The 18,145-nt window shown below is 42.2% G+C and overlaps 1 protein-coding gene across 6 annotated transcripts in view; it reads right to left on the bottom strand.

Annotated features, from left to right (window-relative positions):
• BAZ1A (bromodomain adjacent to zinc finger domain 1A) overlaps nt 1–1,768 on the bottom strand; it is a 42,518-nt gene extending 40,750 nt beyond the window's left edge. For 2 of the 6 annotated variants that reach the window (XM_081858380.1, XM_081858383.1), the window contains exons 1-2: nt 1,367–1,765; nt 382–510 (exon numbers count right to left, since the gene is read on the bottom strand). In XM_081858380.1, the coding sequence (XP_081714506.1) occupies nt 382–494 (113 nt within the window). In that variant the 5' untranslated portion in view covers nt 495–510; nt 1,367–1,765. Of the gene's footprint in view, nt 1–381; nt 511–1,163 lie in introns of all 6 variants that reach the window. The other 4 variants (XM_081858382.1, XM_081858384.1, XM_081858385.1 and 1 more) reach the window with 3 other exon arrangements.
• Between the last annotated feature and the right edge of the window lie 16,377 nt (nt 1,769–18,145).

The raw sequence follows: 18,145 nt of genomic DNA, 5'->3' as shown, positions 1-18,145 counted from the left end.
TTTGACATGCGGCGGGAGTAGGTCTCGGGATACCAGAAGGACAGGGGCGGCGGGGAGGGACCAGAAACAACACCCCCCCCCACCGCTTGCCACAAACTTTTATTCCTCCTCTCTCTCCCCCCCCCCCCCGTCCTGAGGGGAGACACAAGAGCGCGCGCTAAAGGACAGCGGGCAGGACCTGGCTCGACGCCCCCTCCTCCCCTCGGAAGAAGGGTGGTCAGGGGGTTTCCCCGACCTTTCGGAGGGGGATTCCCTCCCCACCCTCTTCTTTTCCCAGGCCAGGTGTCAGCCATTTCCCGCCGCCTCCGCCGCGCTTTCCTGTTCAAATCAGCCCGCCAGAGCCCACGAGGAAAGGGGGGGGGGAAAGAGAGAGAGACTTACTCGTAGTTCCTGAAAATCTCGTTGGTGACCTTGCAGTAGAAGACGCGCTCGTCCGGCCGAAGGTCAGCGGGGGGCTTCTCCCTCACGAAGGGCTTTCGGTGTAACAGTGGCATCGCCCGGGTCCCGTTTCTAAGTGGAGTATAGGAGGAGTAGCGCAAGAGGGGGGGGAGAGAGAGAAAGGAGGGCGTCAGGTCGAGGCGAAGAGGAGCGGCGAAAGCAGCAGCAGCAGCCCGAAGACGGTTCCTTTTGTGTGCGTGCGCCTGACACGCCGCTGCCTCGCCTGGGACTGAGCGAGCTCTGTGTGCGCAAGGGAGAGAGCGAGAGCGGATCCTTCCTTTCCTCCCCCGCTTCTCTCTCTCTCCCCCCCCCCTCCCCTAGGCCGCCTCACAATGGGGCCATGACGCCGAACAGCAGGCGGCGGCGGCGGCAACGACTACTCCCTCCTCCTCCTCCTCCTGCTGCTACTACTACTCCCCCCCCCTTCTTCCTCCGCCGCCGCCACACAACGTGCTCGACCGACCCGGGGATTCCCCTCCCCCGGTGTCTAAGGCCTCCCTTGGACTCACCGCCTCTCCCCCCCCCGCTCCGCCCACGGGGGTCGCCCTCTGACCGGCCCGGCGCGCTGTTCCGCGCACCTCCTTCCGCTCTCTCTCCAAAATGCCAAGCAAACAGGGAAGAGAAGGAGGGCAAGTCTTTTTGATCGCTTATCTGCTTTCCCGGCCAGCTTCTGTCGGGACTCTCTCCTCTCCCCCCCCCCTTTCCTCTCTCTTTCTCACACACACCCCGTCTGATCTGATGTTTAATGAGGGATCCCCTCCAGCTGAGAGGCTGTTAGATGAGCCTTCCCTTCCTGCTGTCAGGATATACACGAGAGTGCCTCCCCCCCCCCCGCCTCCCCATCCTCCTCCCCTGTCTTCCCGGAAAGGTCTGTAAGGCAAATTGACCCTCCTGAGACAGAGGTAAAGGCTGCGCCATCTCCTCCTACCTGATTAGTAACTCGATTGCCCCTTCCGCCCGGCTGGTATCTGATGCGTCTCCCCTCTTTTATTTCTGCCCCCCACCAACCCCGCTCCTCGGAAGTTTTTGATCTACTACTTCAGCTCTCAATGAGGAAGAGCTGTTGGGAGGAGCTTTCGACTTCTTTCCCCTACATCTTTATTGGCCGATCACCGCCTTTCCAGCTTGTGACACGCAGGAAGACAGAGAGCTACATTATTAATTAATGGTTGAGGCGCTCATCCTCCATTTTTGAATTAGCAGCCCCAAAGCTCAGTGGCGAGTGACGAGGCTCTTAGAGGCCTAGCCTGGTCATTAGGACTCGTCGTTAACCCTGATACCCAGGGAGCAGGTTGGATAAGGTTCGTTGGTTTTCTAGTAAAAGATACTTGAAAGCTAAAATAATACGTGATCATTACATTCTAAGAAGAAAATCAAGTATCTGATACAGAATGTACATGCAGAATGTTGTTTCTGTTCATGGTTAAACACTATCATGTATTTCTAACAAATTAGGGAATAACCTCAAGCAAGGCCAGGTCCTTGACCTGGGTCACAGGTCACTATTTTTAGGTATGCTATATGTCTGGACCTACCCAGTATTTAGCCCTCGTAAACAACGTCTGCAGAAATGTCAAGGAAAATCCAGACGTATGGCAGCCTATGTCTGTAGATCTTGTAAAAAAAAGACAACTGGACAAAACAAAACAAAAAGTTCAAGAACTTGGACCCCCCCCCAAAAAAGCCCATCAACTTTGCTTAAAAAAAGCATAACTTTTGTGTCCAGGTTTTCCACTTTTTGAAATATGGCAAGCCTAGTTTGAGCACTGATGTTGGACTTTTTTTCCAGTGCTGTGAGGATTCATCAACAAGCTACATATACACAGATTATTCCATGGCAATTGTTTTATATTCAAATCCACAATAAATGCTCTCCTATCCCAAGCCATGTTCACAAAGGTTACTTTAATAAACCCATAACACATATATTTCTTACAGTGCTTGCACACACTTTATTGTGAACTTGATGCTGCTCCTGAATGAAAGTTTTTTACAGTGTACTTATCAAAACACCACCCTGTGTCCCCCTTGTCTGTTCACTCCAGTTTTACCATTTTGGGTAGGTGGGTGTGACTGACTGGATTTTCCACAGAAACACTAAATCTGAATTAAATGAAGAAATAATATAAGACAGTACTTGTTTCCTGCTTGGCAGGGGGTTGGACTCGATGGCCCTTGTGGTCTCTTCCAACTCTATGATTCTATGATTCTATGGATGAGAACTATATTGCATGCAGGATCAATCCCAATATCCCTATTCACACATGAAAAGAGTTAAAATAGGGAAGCAGTAATACATACACATTGTATTTCTAGAGTTCTTGTTCAGAAGATAAGTTCTGGTTTTAAAACACACATATTTTAAAAGAATGTCCTCTTACACATAAAGCTGATTGAACAATTAAAATTAATTCATACCAGCACAGATCCTAAAGCTGTTTTACCATTTGTCATGTAAATGCAACCATTTAAAACAAATTGTAACTGCTGGTGTTGATGAGACCACATTACAATACTTAAAACTCAGCACTGGCCTGTTAGCTTTCAGGCCCAATTAATGGTGTACAGATGTACAAAATCTTGTATGACTCTTGAGCCCAAATAGCTAAAGGAGTGTCTTCCCAATAACTACCAACCCTGCTTTAAGACTGGAGAGAGAGCCAGTGTGGTGTGGTGGTTAAGAGCTGTAGACTTGTAATCTGGTGAACCGGGTTCGCTCCTCCGCTCCTCCACATGCAACTGCTGGGTGACCTTGGGCTAGTCACACTTCTTTGAAGTCTCCCAGCCCCACTCACCGCACAGTGTGTTTGCTGTGGGGGAGGAAAGGGAAAGGAGAATGTTAGCCGCTTTGTGAGACTCTTTTGGGTAGTGATAAAGCGGGATATCAAATCCAAACTCCTCTTCTTCCTACTCATTGTTCAGTTGGTAAGCACGGCCTGTGAGATGATGATTGAGCAGGGCTTCTTGGGGGCATCCCCCATTTGTGGAACTCCCTTCAAGGTGATGCTTAGTTGTCTTCCACCTTGACAAAAATGAGGTGCAAACTTAAGAGTGGTTATTGGCATCTGTCTGTCTTGGGAGACAATGGAAGTATGCGCCTTGGAGAATGAGGTCTAACTGTTGGAAGGTTGTAGCACTGATGCGGGAAGAGACATGTTTTGTTACAGCTGGGGGCAGATGAAGGTGTCCAGTTGTACTGTTGCAGATGCACCATGGCACTTCGCAGCGGTCATTCCTCCTCTGGTCACTGCTATGGATACGTGACTTGACTGCCTGTCTCCAGGCACTGTGGTCATCTGCAAGGGATTCCCACATGGCAGGGTTGATGTTGCCAGCCTTCATGTCATGTTTGCAGACATCTTTGGTCTGCCAGTTGGCCTGGTGCTAGAAGCCAGCTCCCCGAAGAGCACATCCTTGAGGATCCTGCGAGCTTCCATTCTGTGGGCATGACCAAGCCAGCCGCTTTTGGAACAAATGGAATGAAGAATAACTTAAAAGTTTTATTGTCCACTATATGATATTTTAATTGTTGGTGTGGATTTGTCAGTGTTTAAACTATTGTTTTACTGTATTTATTATAATTTATGGTGATTGTTAGCCACCCCAAACTCCTGGAGGAGAAAACAGGACCTAACAGTAACTAAATATTCACCAAGTAGTAAGCACTATGAATGCCAGGTGAGATATTACTTTTGAATCAATGGGATTAGACTTGGGCTATCAGAGCACTGGTATCAATCCCAAAAAACCATCCCTGTCCTCATCCCAGGTCTTACAATTGATTCTTTATCCAGTTCATATGCTTAGGACAGTTTCTGTTTTTCTTTTAAAATCCCAAATTGTATTCCTTTCAGTCCTCATCCTGCAAGTAGGTCTAGGTATGGCTTTCAGTTGTTGTCGTTTAGTCGTATCCGACTCTTCGTGACCCTATGGACCAGGCACTCCTGTCTTCCACTGCCTCCCACAGTTTGGTCAGACTCATGTTTGTAGCTTCGAGAACACTGTCCAACCATCTCGTCCTCTGTCGTCCCCTTCTCCTTGTGCCCTCTATCTTTCCCAACATCAGGGTCTTTTCCAGGGAGTCTTCTCTTCTCATGAGGTGGCCAAAGTATTGGAGCCTCAGCTTCACGATCTGTCCTTCCAGTGAGCACTCAGGGCTGATTTCCTTAAGAATGGATACGTTTCATCTTCTTGCAGTCCATGGGACTCCCAAGAGTCTCTTCCAGCACCATAATTCAAAAGCATCAATTCTTTGGCGATCAGCCTTCTTTATGAACCAGCTCTCACTTCCATACATCACTACTGGGAAAACCATGGCTTTAACTATACGGACCTATATGGCTTTCAGTACCCATTGTTATTTCATTTTTTTTTTTTTAATAATAATTTTTATTGATTTTACAACATAAACAAAAAACAAACAAACATAATGCGACTTCCCCAAACCTCCCCTTCACTGCATCCAAATTTCAAAATTTTTAGCAATTCTTCATCCCATTTTTATATTTAATTCTCTTTAAAAAGAGTTTCTGCTTTATAAATTTCGATTTATAGCTGTAATTCTTTGTGTCCAATCCCCTGACATCTTAACATTCCGAAATTTTACAACAATTTTTAAGATAGATTTTAAATTTTTTCCAGTCCTCCTCCACTGTCTCTTTCCTCTGGTCACGGATTCTGCCGGTCATCTCTGCCAGTCCCATAAATTCAGTCACCTTGGTCTGCCATTCTTCCAGAGTAGGTAATTCTTTAGTCTTCCAATACTTCGCCAAAAGGATTCTTGCTGCTGTTGTTGCGTACATAAAAAAGGTCCTATCTTTCTTTGGTACCAATTGGCCGACCATGCCCAGGAGAAAAGCCTCCGGTTTCTTTACAAATGTCCACTTAAGGATTTTCTTAATTTCATTATAGATCATTTCCCAGTAGGCCTTAATCTTTGGGCAGGTCCACCAAAGGTGATAAAAGGTTCCTTCACATTCATTACACTTCCAGCAATTGTTATTGGGCAAATGATATATCTTTGCAAGCTTGACTGGGGTCATGTACCACCTATAGATCATTTTCATTATGTTCTCTTTCAGGGCACTACATGCCGTAAATTTAATACCTGTGGTCCATAACTGCTCCCAGTCAGCAAACATAATATCATGACCAATATCTTGTGCCCACTTAATCATGGCTGATTTAACCGTTTCATCTTGTGTATTCCATTTTAGCAGCAGATTATACATTCTAGACAAATTCTTAGTATTGGGTTCTAGCAATTCTGTTTCTAACTTTGACCTCTCCTTCTGAAATCCTAGTTTTCTGTCCTGCTTAAAAGTTTCATTAATCTGGTAGTAATGTAACCAATCTCGGACTTTAGGTTTCAATTTCTCAAAACTCTGTAGTTTCAACTTTTCACCATCATATTCTATAATTTCACAATATTTTGGCCAGTCTGTATCCATGTTCAATCTTTTTACCGCCTTAGCTTCCATTGGTGACAGCCACCTGGGGGTTTTACTTTCAAACAAATCTTTATATCGATTCCATACATTATACAATGCTTTCCTAATAATATGATTTTTAAAATTTCTATGTACCTTTACCTTGTCATACCATAAATATGCATGCCAACCAAAACTATTATCATAACCTTCCAAGTCCAGAATGTCTGTATTCTCAAGAAGTAGCCATGGTTTCAGCCAGCAAAAAGCTGCTGCTTCATAATAAAGTTTTAAGTCCGGCAGGGCAAAGCCCCCTCTATCCTTTGCATCAGTCAAAATCTTAAATTTAATTCTGGGTTTTTTGCCCTGCCAGACAAATTTAGATATATCTTTCTGCCACTTCTTGAAACAGTCCATCTTATCTAAAATTTGCAATGTCTGGAACAAAAACAACAATCTCGGCAATACATTCATCTTAATTACAGCAATTCGGCCTAACAAGGAAAGTCTCAATCTTGACCATATATCGAAATCTTTCTTCACTTCAGCCCAGCATTTCTCATAGTTATCTTTAAATAGGTTCACATTCTTAGATGTTAAATTCACCCCCAGATATTTTACCTTTTTAGTAATTTCCAAACCAGTTTCTCTTTGAAAACTATCTTTTTCCCCCACCGTAAGATTTTTTTCCAACACCTTTGTCTTGTGTTTATTCAATTTAAAACCTGCTACCTGACCAAATATTTCAATAAGTTCCAGAACTCTTTTTGTACTAGTTTCTGGCTGTTGTAATGTCAAAACTAAGTCATCTGCAAATGCTCTTAGCTTATAATGTTTAGTTCCGACCTGTATACCTTTAACCAGCTGGTCTCTTCTAATCATATTAAGGAAAACCTCCAGTACCGATATAAACAATAGAGGGGAAATTGGGCATCCCTGTCGTGTCCCTTTCTCTATTGGAATTTCATCCATAACCATACCATTTACAATAAGTTTGGCCTTTTGCTCAGAATAAATTGCACTTATACCATTTTCAAAGTTCTTGCCTACCCCCATTCCTTGGAGATTCCTCTTCATAAAGCTCCAACAAATATTGTCAAAGGCTTTCTCTGCATCCACAAAAATCAAAACAGCTTTTCTATTTATATCAGTTTCCAAAAGTTCTAGAATATCTATAATATTCCTCACATTGTCTGACAATTGCCTGCCTGGTAGAAAGCCTGTTTGGTCCCTGTGAATCTCCTCTAACAAAACTTTTTTGAATCTTTTTGCTAGAATGTCTGCAAAAATTTTATAATCCACATTCAAAAGTGATATAGGGCGGTAATTCTTAACTTGATGTTTCTCAGTTTCTGTCTTTGGTATAAGTGAGATGAATGCTTCCTTCCACGATTCGGGAGCCTTTTTCCCCTCCAAAATTTGATTGCAAACTTCTTTCAGTGGTTGTATTAACCAATCCTTCAATACTTTATAATATCTCGCAGTTAGTCCATCTGGTCCTGGGGATTTTCCCAGCTTCATATCCTGGATGGCACTCTCTATTTCTTGATCTGTAATTTTCTCATTTAAACTCCTTCTGTTGTTTTCAGAGATTTTTGATAATCCGTATTTTCCAATAAATTCTTCTATCTCCTGTTCATTTTTTGGCCCTTGTTTGTATAATTTCTTAAAGAAACTTTGAAAACAATTACTTATCTCATTTGGTTTATTAATAGACTTCCCATCTACTTCGAGTGATGTCACTGTATTCAGTTTTTGTCTCTTTTTCAGTTGCCAAGACAGTAGCTTCCCACATTTATCTGCAGACTCAAAAGTCTTTTGTCTCATTTGTTTAATTTTCCATTCTATTTCCTGGTTCATCAATTCCATATATTGTGTTTGATAGAATTTTATTTCTCTTAATATCTCCTGGGATTTAGGCTTAGATCTCAGTTTCTTCTCCCCTTCTTTTATTAGATTCCAAATTTTCTCTTTCTTCTCATTCTGTTTTTTCCTCTTTATTGAATTCTGTTGTATTAGGAAGCCACGCATCACGGCTTTACTTGCGTCCCAAATGATTCTTTTTTCTGTGTCTGATCTTAAATTGATCTCGAAGTAGTCTTTAAGTGTTTTTTGGGCCTTTTTGCAAATTTCCTCATCTCCAAAGAGGGTGTCATTCATTCTCCATCTAAAGGTTCCAGCTGTTGTCAGTTTCATTTCCATCTTGACAGCATTGTGGTCAGAGCAGGTCTTTGGGCAGATTTCTGTTTTTTTAACCTTTGATGCCAGATTACTAGAAATCCATATTTGATCGATTCTAGTCCATGTCATTTTTGCTTCAGAGAAGAAGGTCCCCTCCCTTTCCAGAGGGTTCCTAGTTCTCCAAATATCAATCAGATCCATAGTGTCAGTCAGGTCAAAAAAAGTCTTTGGTAGTCTTCCATCATTAGATATTGTTTGTCTTTGGGCCTTATCCATATTTGTAGAGACGACTCCATTCATGTCACCCATCATTATAATTTTAAAGTCCAAAAAGTCCATTAAAGTCTCATGCAACTTCTTGAAGAATTCAGCCTTCCCCTCATTTGGTGCATAAACTCCAACAATCAATATTTTTTCTCCATGAATTTGGATTTCCACTGCCAGGTATCTTCCTTGGTCATCCTTAAAGATCAATTTTGGTTCAAATTTTTCCTTGACATAAATCACAACTCCTCTTTTCTTGACTCTATCTGATGAAATAAATTCTTGTCCTAATCTCTTGTTTGTTAAAAGTTTTCTATGTATCCTGGCAATGTGGGTTTCTTGTAAACAGATTACATCTAGATGTTCCTTCTTTAATAAATGAAATACTTGGCCCCTTTTTCGAGGGTGGTTCAAACCATTGCAGTTCCAACTAAAGAGTTGCAGAGACATTTTGGTTACTGGGTAGATCTTCCACCAACTGCACCAAGTTGTTGTTCCTCCTCGGTCGGTGCTCGGTTCAGTCCAAAAGATAGATTTGAGATGTCCGGTACTTCCTCCTCACTGACAGTTCCTTTCTGAAGATCCTCTTGATTTCTTTCCAAAAAGAACTCTTTATCCTGGTTTGTTTTTATTTTAATTTTCTTCCCTTTGAAGCTAAAGGACAGCCCTTGTGGAAATTCCCACCTGAATGGGATATTATTCTTCTTAAGTAGATCAACTAGTTCTTTAAATTGAGATCTAACCTCCAAAAAATATTTAGGAATATCCTTGAAGATTTGAATCTGAGAATTTTTAATGACCAAGGCCTTCTGGAAGTGTAGGTTCAATATTTTGTCTCTTTGTTCCTTTGATCCTAAGGTAATTAAACAATCTCTTGGCTTCTTCCCTTGCTTCCTGCCAATCCGAAAGGCTGAAGTTATCATAAATTCATCTTCCTCTCCATCTAGCTCATCATTCCAGAAGTCTTGAAATTTATCTGTGAGGAATTCCCCAAGCTTGTCCTCTTCCTCTTCTGGAACCAGTCTTAATTTCAGATTCTTACTTTTCCTTTCCAGTTCTAGTAGGGCTAATGCTGAATCATGTTCATGTACTTTTTTTACAATAGGCGCAAACTTTCCTTTGGTTTCTTCAGCAGTGGACCTAGCACTCTCAGCTATTCTCCTTGTTTCCGTAGATTCTTGAACCAAACGGTTTATAGAATCTGTATTAGATGAAATTGTTGTTGTATTCAGGTCTAGTCTTGTTGTCAACTCCGTCAGTTTCTTAGAGTTCTCTGTAGACTGTTTGGTAAGTTCTGCAGATTGCTTAGTGAGTACTTCTAGTGACTGATTTATTTTAAGCAGGGCCTGTGTCATTGACTCCATTGATGCTGCTGTTATTTTTTCTTGTGCAGCTGCTGCTCCTGATAAGGAGCCTCTTTTTTGAGCTTGTTTTTGAGCCTGCTTTGTTTTACTTCTTGTTGAAATCTCTTCTGGCGGGTTGCTCATAACTCAAGGTCATTCACACAGGAAAGTTGCAAGTGGAAAATCCCACTGGATACACCGTAATGTAACTAAAGCCCTCTAGAGGAGGAAATTGTAACCATCCAAAGGCACCCAGAACAAAGAAACAGAAAGTCCAAAGGCAAAAGTCCCATTAAAAGTCTTTAGTTTGTAGCACTTTACTGTTAGAATTGTAATCCACCAAAGTCCCGAGTATGTTTCAAAATAAGTCTTATTTTGTAGCCGCTGTCCTTTGACAGCTCACTTGACAGTTCCTTTTTTCAGGCGATCGCTGCTCCGGCAGCCTGGCCAGAAGTATCGGCAGCAGAGGTTTTTTATTCCTTATCCCTTTCTTTTGCAGGTTAAATTAATTCTGTTTCCTCCCCCCCTTCTCCTGCACAACAGGGGGGAGATCCTTTCGATGTCTGGTTTAATAAGAGTTAAAAGGAAAGTCCATTTAAACACAGCTTAGTCTTTTCATTGCTCCGTTAATCATGCAGTTCCGGGAGGCTGACTTCCTTAATTTTTGCCTTCCCGTTTTCAGCCAAATCTTCTAATTTTTAAGTCCCATTTTACTTTTGCGATCTTACTCACGGGTATTGTTGTTGCCAATCGTTGATTTCAGAAAGGAATCGGCGCTCTCCGTTAATGGCGACGCGGCTTCACTCCGTAAGCTGGGTAGCGATCCTCAGCACCGCGCTCACCCCGATGCCGCTCCGGAGCCTTTAAAAAGGCTCTTTCACGATGCCGGGGGGGCGCAAAGGTGCCCACCGAATCTCCTTGCTCACAGGCTTCAGCGCCTGTGATTTTAGGGGTCCCCCGCTTGCCGTAGCGGGTAAGACCCGAACTTACGGAGCAGTCCTGCCTCGGAGCTCGAGGCTAGGACCGCCATCAAACGCTGGCGCCGACCGGAAGTCCAGTACCCATTGTTATTTCAGTAGCCAGTGTTGCTTAATGGTTAGAGTGCTGGACTACGACCTAGGAAAGCAGGGTTCAAATCCCCACTCAGCCATAAAGCTCACTGGGTGACCTTGGGCCAGTCATCATCTATAATCCTAACCTACCTCACAGGGTTGTTGTGAGGGTGAAATGGGGAGGAGGAGAACCATGTACACCACACTGAGCTCCTTGGAAGAAAAGGTGGTGAATAAATGGAACAACTAAACAAATAAATTATCGGGCTCATTCAGTGGAATTTTACTTAAAGGCTAGTCTGGTGGTCCATTAAAGAAATATTTATTTTTTTGCATCTTTATAAGGTTATGCCAGAAAGGATTACTTCTTTACTTGGTACAATAGTGCAGCCAATTCCAATGTTAAAATTAAAACCCAAGTATTTAATTTTTGTCAGTTCCATTGAAATGGATTCAAAGTAAATGGGCTCTTGGTGGTAGCACAATTATAACACTTAATGCAATCTAACAGTGGGCCACACCCATGTTGATTGGATCTTGTATTCATTTTACCTACTGCTCAAGAGGCCTTATGGTTTTTCACTATGGAGACCACTTCACGTAGCTGATGAAGTGAGTTCTGGCCCATAAAGGCTTATAAATTTGCTAAAATACAAAACAGTTTTATTGTGTTTTCTGCAACACACTAACACAGCTGGGATCCTAAATATACTGTACACGGGTCAACTTCAAATATGCAATTTCTGCAGTCGTTCATATGCAGCACTTGAGACATTTTATTTACAATGATGCCTTAAATGGCATCATTTTGTTGTGCCTAATTGCACAGGATGGGTTGTTTATAGACGAAAACCCTGTTCATACAAATATGGTGGGGGACAAAGTCTTCAATCTGAACAGTTAGTTGCAAGTTCCTTGCTTCAGCAGAACTCTGGGCCTCAAACTGCCTTGAAGTGGTTTCAGAACAGTGGGCTTGTAATCACATAAAGTTGCAATTCTGTGCACACTTGCTTGGAACTAAACACCCTTTCCCCTCAAAATACATACCGGTAATAAAGAGCTTGAATATGAAACTGCAAGCAGTGTTGTGTTCTGCAAAACTATGGTCTGATGATTAAACAGTTAAAAAAACCAAAAACAGTATTTTAGCAGAAGTGTGATTGTCACTGGCCTGCTTGCTTAAGATGAGTTGCAATATTCGTCCAGGCAAATAAATAGGTAGGTTGCAGTTGCTCCTGAGAAAGCTCCATAACCTATCCTTAAATTGAATAGATACAGTGGTGCCTCAGGTTAAGTACTTAATTCATTCCGGAGGTCTGTACTTAACCTGAAACTGTTCTTAACCTGAAGCACCACTTTAGCTAATGGGGCCTCCTGCTGCTGCCGCGCTGCCAGAGCACGATTTGTGTTCTCATCCTGAAGCAAAGTTCTTAACCTGAAGCACTATTTCTGGGTTAGCGGAGTCTGTAACCTGAAGCGTATGTAACCTGAAGTGTATGTAAATAGAGGTACCACTGTACTGCAATCTCTCACTGATGAAGCATATAATAATCCTGATCATGTGGCTCATGGCTGCTGGGAGTAGGGGGCACACTAGGGAAGAGGGACACAAATCCAGACATGGGAGGGAAACAATGGCAAAGCAGGTCCTGAACTTCTCTTTTTGTGAGGGACAGCCAACCAGGTGTCCTGCAGATGCTATTGGCCTCCACCATCACTGAACCCCAGCCAATGTGGCCAGTGACTAGAGATGATGGGAATTGTAGTCCATTAACCTCAGGACCATTTTGGCTATCCTGCTCTAGTTTATTATTTTGCTTGTTCAAATCCTCTTTCTGGTTCTGTATTAAGGCCAACAGTAAATCTACATGAAGGCTCTTGTACCGCCATCCACCCATTGGTGCTCTTAAAGATTGTTAGCAAAGGGAAAGGAGATGTGGACTAGATCCTGTATACTACTTTAGAACATCTCAGCCATTGAACCCCCCCCCCATTATACAACACATGTATAACATGCCAGCATCACATGCAGTATCTCCTGAATGAAGCACCCCTCCCCCAAAACTCCAGTCAGCCGCAATGATATAGAAGAGCCCTGCCACAGACCTGTAAAGTACATAAGGTTTCCACCTGCTTCTATGTGCCTAGTACCTGACAAAGGCCCATCAGGTGAATTTGTAGATGTGCTGGGTGGACTGTCTGCTGGAAGCTAGGGTGGTAGAAGTTGGGCTTCAGGCTCAGGTTCTGAATGCAGCTTTCCAGGCCTCCCTCCAACATTTCTCTGATGAAAATAGGGACATCCCATTTCATAATGATACTTTTACTATTTATACCCCACACATCTTACTGGGTTGCCCTAGCCATTCTGGGCAGCTTCCAACATATATAAAAACATTAAACATTGGGGGGACGGACTCTATACAGGGTTGCCTTCAGCTGTCTTCTAAAGGTTGTGGAGTTACCACCTTGGCTCACAGAACTCTATACCCTCCAACATTTCTCCAATGAAAATAGGGACGTCCTAAGGAAAAGGGGGACATTCTGGGATGAAATCAGAAACTGGGAAGGCTTCTGTTAATCTGGGACTGTCCCTGGAAAATAGGGACACTTGGAAGGTCTGTGTGTGGTCCTCATAACTCTACAGGGCATTTTCCTCATAGGCCCTACTTTGCAACCCAAGTATTTCTGTCTTTCTAGACGGCTTCCTTGAAGTCCAGCAATGCCTCTCCCTTCTCTGAATGGTGGCTAAAGTGGGGTGTGTGAGTGTATGCAAAAACTAGCCTGCTGTCCAAAGTTTAAATTTACATCAGTTGCTCCACCAACTTCTGCCTCTGACCCAACACACCACTAGCAGATGACCCTCAGAAGGCTGTCTTGAAGGGAGTGTGGCTCCTCAGCTATGCTGTACTGCAATTGCAAAACATCTGAGATCCACTACAGAGATAAAACTATGGGAGGTGTACACAGCATTTAAGAAATCACACAAGGCATAATAAATCTTAGCCCACATCTCTGGCAGGTATCGTTCACTTTGCCAGCTTCCTACCAAAGTGGCAAAAGCAGTACACAGGTCTAAGCTGGAGCTCCTGCAGTCAACTGCTTCTGCTAAGAAACTTATAGCAAGGGATAAACCCAAAGGAAACTGGGAAGTATTCCCAACAACTAAGTGGACTCCCTGGGGTTGAATGCTAGTTTTACCCAACTCCAGCTTCAGACTGCCTCTGTGTTCAAATTCTAACAGCAAAATATATTTTTCTGTCTCTCCTACAAACTGGGGGACAATCAGGGTTGATCTTACCATTAGATAGAGGGCGTGACTATCTAAGGTTGCTGGCTGTGGGTGTCATTTAAAGTCAGTCAATTGTTGGTTACCTCATTTATTACTGTATTCTTATTGCTGGGAGGGTGAAAGGCACTTTAAAACTTTTTGCCTCAGGTGCCAAAATAACTTGAACAGCCTTTGGGAACCATGAACCATGACTAGGGGCGTGGGTGCAGATTTGTGGTGCCTTCTGATGCTCTGCTTCCGGCAAAAGGTTTTGTGTTGTCCTTGAGGATATCACTTTCCAAAAGGTAGAAGTTTCAATCCCTCAAGGAACAGTTCACCTTTTTGTCAAGTCTCTGCTAATCCATGAGGGATGTCAGGGAAAAAAGATAAGCCTATTCATTCTAATCAGTTCAACAGAACTCATAACAATAGTTAAACCTTCTTAAGTGTGAATGAGTAGAGCAGTTAGCAATAGTCTCCCACTCCAATTTGAATTTGAACCTGTCCTTGTGCTAAGCTCTTTTGCTAAAATGCCTTGGCTTTTAGAGGTGAGATTAAAGATAAAAGCCTTTTCCTTTGGTTGCTCCTAGTCTATGGAATCTGTTCCTCTGGCACATTTGTTACAATGATCTTTTAATCTTTTAGCTCTGTATAGTTTTAATGATTTATGTTGCTTTTCCTCTTTTTGCCACTATTCTTGTTGTAATAAATGGTGTTATTAAACCTCCTTGAGGGCTAACAGTGGTGGTAGTATATGGATATTTCAAAGATATATCCAGAATTGGCCTCCACAGTAATGGACACACCGTTAAAATAGTGTTCATGGAAGTCAATCTTACTCTGCCACAGGTGATCGCCAAAGAAGATTTCAAAGATAGGAAATCTTCGTCAGTCTCCCCTGTCTATGCTCAGTTTTGGAAGGGAACAAAAAGGCCTCTTAGAGAAGTAAATGGTTTCACCTTAGCCAGGCCAGATATTGCTAATAGAATAAGCTTACTTAAAAGAGCTGGCCCGGAAGATTAAAGGGGTCAACAAATTCACTAAAAACCATTAAAAGAATGGGTAAAATGAGTTCAAGAGATGCTGCTACTAAAAAGCCCCTCTTTCATGTCACTGCACCTCATTTCAAAAGGTGGCTGCAGTGCTAAGCAGTTTCATATGGGAGTTGTCCTGCACAGGTACCTTCTTCCCAGGTTGTATTTGCCTCACAAAAAGCCATTTTACACACACACACACTCCAAACACACCCTACATAAAAAGGATCAAGACATCCCTCACTGAACAAGAAACGAGAATTAGACTGACCACTATGTTCTTCACTTGCCTTTGGTTCATCTGTACTCACTTCATGTAATTTCATATTTTCAACAAATGAGTTTCAGTGCGGCAGTGTCTCCCAGCACTGTAGTTCTTCCCCCTAAATGGTTTGTTCCCCCCCCTTTTTTAGGTAGTTGCTTATCTCAACACCCACCATATAATATAAAAAGTTATGTATAAGCATTGGGCTGAAGCATTTTTTTTTTTAAAGCAGGTGGGGTAGAGAGGGCACTTTTCCTCCATAAGTGGCTAGAAAAGTAAATTGTCAAGTCCAATATTCATTTCTTGATGGCTGTAACACATCATATTAGAGGCTCAATGAAAGCTTGAGGCCATTTCACAAATGACATTTAAAGCCAAAGACTAGCACCTGCTTCCGAAAATGTGGACCTTAATGTTTTGAATGCCATCTAGTGGTAGGATTATAATAAATACAAGAAATACGTGTTGAGCTAGCCCCCATAAATTCCTAATCACATATGTCTGTGTTTTAGGGATTAGTAAAATAATCAAGTTGCAGTATGATTCTTAGTGGATTAATGCAATGTCTTTGTTGTTGGTTATTAAATTAATAGATAAATTATTATTACTATTATCTATTATTATTAGCCATTAATCAAGAACACAGCTTGGGTTATATACAAGCGCCAAACTAGATGTGCTGGGATTGCACTGTTACTGTCTTCTTCTTTAGTTAAAAGCAGTTATGGAGTAAGGCAGATGTGGCTCATGTTCCCAGTTTCTCAAGCAATGTTGTGAAAGTTCTCTGCTTCAGGGAACTCCACCTTAAATTGTGGCAGGATCGTCACACAGATGCCCTTGGCTGTGGTAATATAAACTTAGGCCCGTGTCTTTGGCCTTGTCTTTAACAAGAAGTGCCTGGGTATCTTTCATCCATGTGAACACTGTTTCAAGCACCTTCTTATACCTGAGCTACAAGATATATTTTGTTGCTTCTTCCTATTCAAAAGAAAAACAGCATTTACTTTGTATGCACGCTTCCCTGTTCTTGCATGCTTCCTACATTCCCCACACCTTTTAAGTGTAGTTCAGTAATCAACCTACACCCAACTGTCACATGAAAATCAGACTCGAAGGGAAAAATCAGGATGCTTCCAGATGTGAGTTTATTTTGGGATTGGTGCTGTTCACGCACACAAGTTTTTGCAGTGTGCTCACAACACTTTAGCTATCAAAATACAAAGCTATATTAATAAAAAATTAATCCAATTTCCTTTTACTGTGTAATGATTAAAAATAACCTGTTATAATCTGCGGTGCGGAAGCTTTATTTCTGGCAGTCCAAAAAACACAAGGGAGCTTAGCTCCATCAGTTTTTACATGTTGATGGCACATTCACATTTTAACAATTTGGCTAAGGGAGCTGTTTTGTCAACACCACACAGTACGTGTGGGAGAACACTGAGACTACAACTATAGTATGGACATCAAGTTTTAAAAGAATAAATAAAGTAAATACATAGTGACGAGGTGAGCTCCCGTTGCTCGGTCCCAGCTCTTGCCAACCTAGCAGTTCGAAAGCACGTCAAAGTGCAAGTAGATAAATAGGTACTGCTCCAGCGGGAAGGTAAACGGCGTTTCTGTGCGCTGCTCTGGTTCGCCAGAAGCGGCTTAGTCATGCTACCCACATGACCCAGAAGCTGTACGCCGGCTCCCTAGGCCAATAAAGCAAGATGAGCGCCGCAACCCCAGAGTCATCCACGACTGGACCTAATGGTCAGGGGTCCCTTTACCTTTTAGTTAGGTAATTATTACACTTGCTCCAGACCTTGGTATTTGACGGGGGGTTCCCCCCCCTTGCTTTCATGTTTTGTTTTGTTTTGTTTTTCACAATCAAGCAGTATATAAATTTTATGAAATAAAAGTAAGTATTTTATTTATAAAACCAAACGTAAATTGATACTGCATCTTCCCCCAAAAGCCTCAATTTTGCCAATTGTGACTCAAGGTTGGTAATATTTGATCTGCCCACTGGTGTGGATGGCAATCAGCAGAATAAACCGACTGAAAATGCAGGTATGTATGCATGAAACATGTGCAAAGAAAAGTCAGATCATCATCCGAATGATCTGCTTGTGGTATAAGGCTTCCAACCTTTGGATTACAACAACTGTCTTCAGTTCTGGTTTTAATGCTGAGAAGCTAGCAAAAAAGGCATTCCCTAGAGAATTTTTTTTGGGTAAGCCCTTTAAAACAAGATGCAGTACATAAGAAGAGTCACCTCTGCTAAGAACCATATATTTAAACACTAGGGACAAGTGAAAATAATTCTAGTCCAAAGGGGGGGGGGACTATTTTAGAACTTGGTAAAGGCAGCATTTCCACAGTTCTTTAACCAGGGACAAAAGTAATTAACAATCCTAATTTGAAATAAACCGGGCAGGTTCTGTTTAAAATCTTTCCTCATTTACATAAAGAAGAATATATCTCTTGCTTTCCACATATTTTATCTTGACACAAAGGGCTGCTCCCTCCACAGAGTGCTCAGTGTACAACTGGGTGGTGCTGACATCACCACCAAAGATGGCAGGTTAACTCTGAGCTCCTGACTCTTGAACAGCATTAAATATACAATTTAATACACTTACCCATTAGTCCTCCTCAAAACTTTATCAGCAAAGATCACAAGGAATGGTATCTGCCACATCTCTGAATAAATAAAGAAATCTTCACAGCTATGTTGCTATCAGAGAATGAGGGGTAAGTGACACATTAACTGAAGAAGGAACAATAGGTCCTGATATGAGTAAAAGTCTTAAAAACTACCCAAAAAGAGACAATACCTCCTGAATATATAACTAAAATGCACAATGATCTAGTTTCTAAATGGAA

The sequence above is a fragment of the Podarcis erhardii genome, assembly GCF_964252035.2.
Source record: "Podarcis erhardii genome assembly, chromosome: 1".
Lineage (NCBI taxonomy): Eukaryota > Metazoa > Chordata > Lepidosauria > Squamata > Lacertidae > Podarcis > Podarcis erhardii.
This window is presented reverse-complemented; position numbering and strand designations above follow the sequence as displayed.